This window comes from Cyprinodon variegatus, unplaced genomic scaffold, assembly GCF_000732505.1.
Source record: "Cyprinodon variegatus isolate N-32 unplaced genomic scaffold, C_variegatus-1.0 Scaffold966, whole genome shotgun sequence".
Taxonomy (NCBI): domain Eukaryota; kingdom Metazoa; phylum Chordata; class Actinopteri; order Cyprinodontiformes; family Cyprinodontidae; genus Cyprinodon; species Cyprinodon variegatus.
Window position 1 is genome coordinate 281436 of NW_015151419.1, and position 3163 is coordinate 284598.

Here is a 3163-nt window from a genome sequence, read left to right on the forward strand (position 1 = left end):
ACACAGCCAGGCAGACGAGCTCCGAGCCAGCTCCCATGTCAGAGGATGAAGAGAGCACATCCAGTTAGTCACAGTCAGACATAAACATGAACTAGCTACTGACCAGCTACTATAAGGCTTTATATGTGAGAAGGAGGATTTTAAATTCTATTCTGGATTTAACAGGAAGCCAATGAAGAGAAGCCAGGATAGGAGAGATATGATCTCACTCTGAGTGTCCTTTCAGATTTGTCTTTCATCATACCAAATTTCTTAGGTGATTTAAGATTGTGAGGTCTCAATTGTACTTCTAATGTATTTAGGGAGAAGCTACACAGAGAACAAACCCTGTGATGTCACTGCTTAGTGTCCTACAACATGGTGGCGCCCTTCCCAAAAATGTATAAAACAAGGCTATGCTTTTTTTTCTTTTAAATATATAATTTTCACATTTGTAATATAATTTTTTAATAATAGTAAGAAGCAAACTCGTGAATTAAGTTAGTTTGGTTATTTGTTTCACTTCCACTTTAACTCCTTAAAACTAAAATATTAGTCTATACTAATAGTTATGAACATTTATATGGGATCTGATGAAGTTACCCTTATTATGAAAATAAATCTTTAAACACCACGATTGTGAAAAAAGAACCTTCTTAGCATAAATCCATATGATGTTTCACATAAACCCTTTGAACCCTTTTTGAAACTTTGATGTTGATTTTTGAACATGGACAATGAATGTTGTGACTTTCAATAAACTATCAGCATCATGTGATGGTTAGTTTTGTCTGTTTTCAGTTTCCTGACTCTAATAGTGGTGAGTGGTTTGGCTATCTGACACAAGAAGGGAAAGTAGCTTTGGATTTTAAAGGAGGACCCTTTAAAGGTAAGCACAAATGTTGTTTAAAGGAACTAGAGTTAGGATGAGGAAATGAGACTCACGAGTGACATGAATGGCGCTGTGGCTAACTGTGGCAACCAGCTAAGTCGGCACAGGAGGGGGCAGAAATGTGGAGAGGCCGAATTCACAGCATTGCATGGCTAAAGATGTAACACTGTTTACTACATGATGGTTTACTTCTAATATCTTCATATTTTATGAAAGCAACAAGCACCTTGTCAAGCAAGTCTTCTACTACTGACCATGACTTCATGTATCAAAGCTGCTGGAGGTATTCATGCAGCATCAATTGACGTCGCATCTGTAGGATTTTGCAGCAAATTTGTCTCCTGAATTGCAGCGTATTATGCGGCACACAGCCTATTTAAAGGAATGGAGAGAAATGTGGATGGGCTCACACTGAGAAAAAAGTCTAAAGACATGCCAGTTAAATCTGATTCTGATGGGAGAAACACATATCAAACAATACAGTGATCGTATCAACCTTGATAACTCTTTTTTTAACAGTTAATAATGTACAGCGGCTTGTATAGACCCCATGGTGAAAGCTTAAATGTTTGGAAAGCTGTGGACCTGGGTTCAAAACCCAGGTTGGTATCCCAGTATTGTCGGGAAGGGCATCTGGCATAAAAAATGATCAAATAGAAGAAATGGTGTGCGTGTGGTTAACACAAAGCTCTTTTCTTGCACAGTTTTTTCTAACAACAATCTAGAAATCCTAATCATTCAAAAAATTATTCCATATAAGACCAGGTTTTGCAGCACCTAATTTCTCAGTCTTTTTATTTATAGAAGAAGGCATTTTAAAATACAAGCAAAGTAACACCGAAATACAAGCAAATTCTAGAATTGAATTGCTCAACATGATTTAATTTTAGAGTATCTAGACTACAGAGTTTAGTCTCCATAGACCAGATATTGAAATGCTTACAGTAAGTAACCATACATATTTTTACCCAGAGTTTACAAGTGTTATGTTGGAAACAGTTTGCTGTTGCATGTGATGTCATCAGCTCAGGTGCTCATAGAGAGGCAAAATGACCTCATACATCTGTGGCAATGACTGGTGTTTTTAAATTAGTCACCCCTTCCAACTTTACAACCCTTTGTCAGTGGCCAGATAAAAAAGAAACAACTTTGGACTTGTTTTATACAAATGTCAAGAACTCTTTAAAGTAAGTCTTGGCATCTTAGTAACCCGCAATAAAGAAAGCTCTGAGAAGACGGTCATAGGAAGCTATGCAATATTAATTCTAGGCCACATACTGAGATGCACTGATCCAGCCACATGGAGAGGCCACCAATCCCATGACCAGATGGGTGACTGATCACATAAATTACTGTATAGATAACATCACCCCCATTAGAACAATTAGATACTTCAATGATATAGACAGATATTAAAGGATAATAAATGGCCTTTTTAAAACCTTGCTCGATTGCAGCTGCAGTCTTGACTGTTATGGTTACAGAAAAGCTCTGTTGCATTACACACTGTGATATGTCAAAATGTGTTTTTGTATTGTGCCTTACCAGACCGCTGGTAAGCCTCAAATTAAAGAGCAACAAGAATGTTCCTCCTAATTTTCCGTGGGTGCAGGAGGGTCCATGCATGGTTTTGTGGCTCAGTGCTGCCCTTTGGACCATACCTATCTTGTTTCAGATTGGATCTCTGGTTATAGAAAACCCAATTGCTTACTGAATATTTTTGTATTGATTCCAATTAAAAAGGTTTTCTATCATATTATATGGATGTCCTCTCTCCTCCAGGCTTCTTCCATGTGCCTCGCTGCCTCTACATGTGTGAATCCATCTTGGACGATCTTCTGGCAGAAAAAGACTGAACTTTTCTACACCAGGGGATCTTAGAAACAGAACTTGAATCTGTTGGTTATAACTAGAAACATGTCTAAATTTACACAACTGCCTGTAATAATCATCATTTTCTATCTTAAAAGTCTTTCTATACTGTGAATTTATTATTTTAGTATAATGTTACGCATTTTATCTGACTTTCGAACACATCCATGATAGAAAGTTGTCATGAAAAATAAGTGTTGCTATCCTTGCAGATAGAGTCTGCATATTTTTTAAAGAAATAAAAATACATCTAAATAAAAAGAGAAGCTGTCTGAAAGAGCCAATGGTGAAATTCTGATCATCAATCAAAAACATTAACGCACAACAAGCTGACCTTGTTTGATAAATTGTGCCTTTTTCTTAAAAAAAAAAATTTAAGGTTCTCATCTTACTAACCTAGAGGCAATTTTAGACTTAACA

At 36.7% G+C, this 3163-nt stretch overlaps 1 protein-coding gene across 3 annotated transcripts in view; it reads left to right on the forward strand.

Annotated features, from left to right (window-relative positions):
* renbp (renin binding protein) overlaps window positions 1-3163 on the forward strand; it is a 16179-nt gene extending 13016 nt beyond the window's left edge. For all 3 annotated transcript variants that reach the window (XM_015398842.1, XM_015398841.1, XM_015398840.1), the window contains 2 exons: window positions 781-868; window positions 2654-3163. In XM_015398842.1, coding sequence (XP_015254328.1) covers window positions 781-868; window positions 2654-2727 — 162 coding nt within the window. In that variant the 3' untranslated portion in view covers window positions 2728-3163. The remainder of the gene's footprint in view (window positions 1-780; window positions 869-2653) is intronic.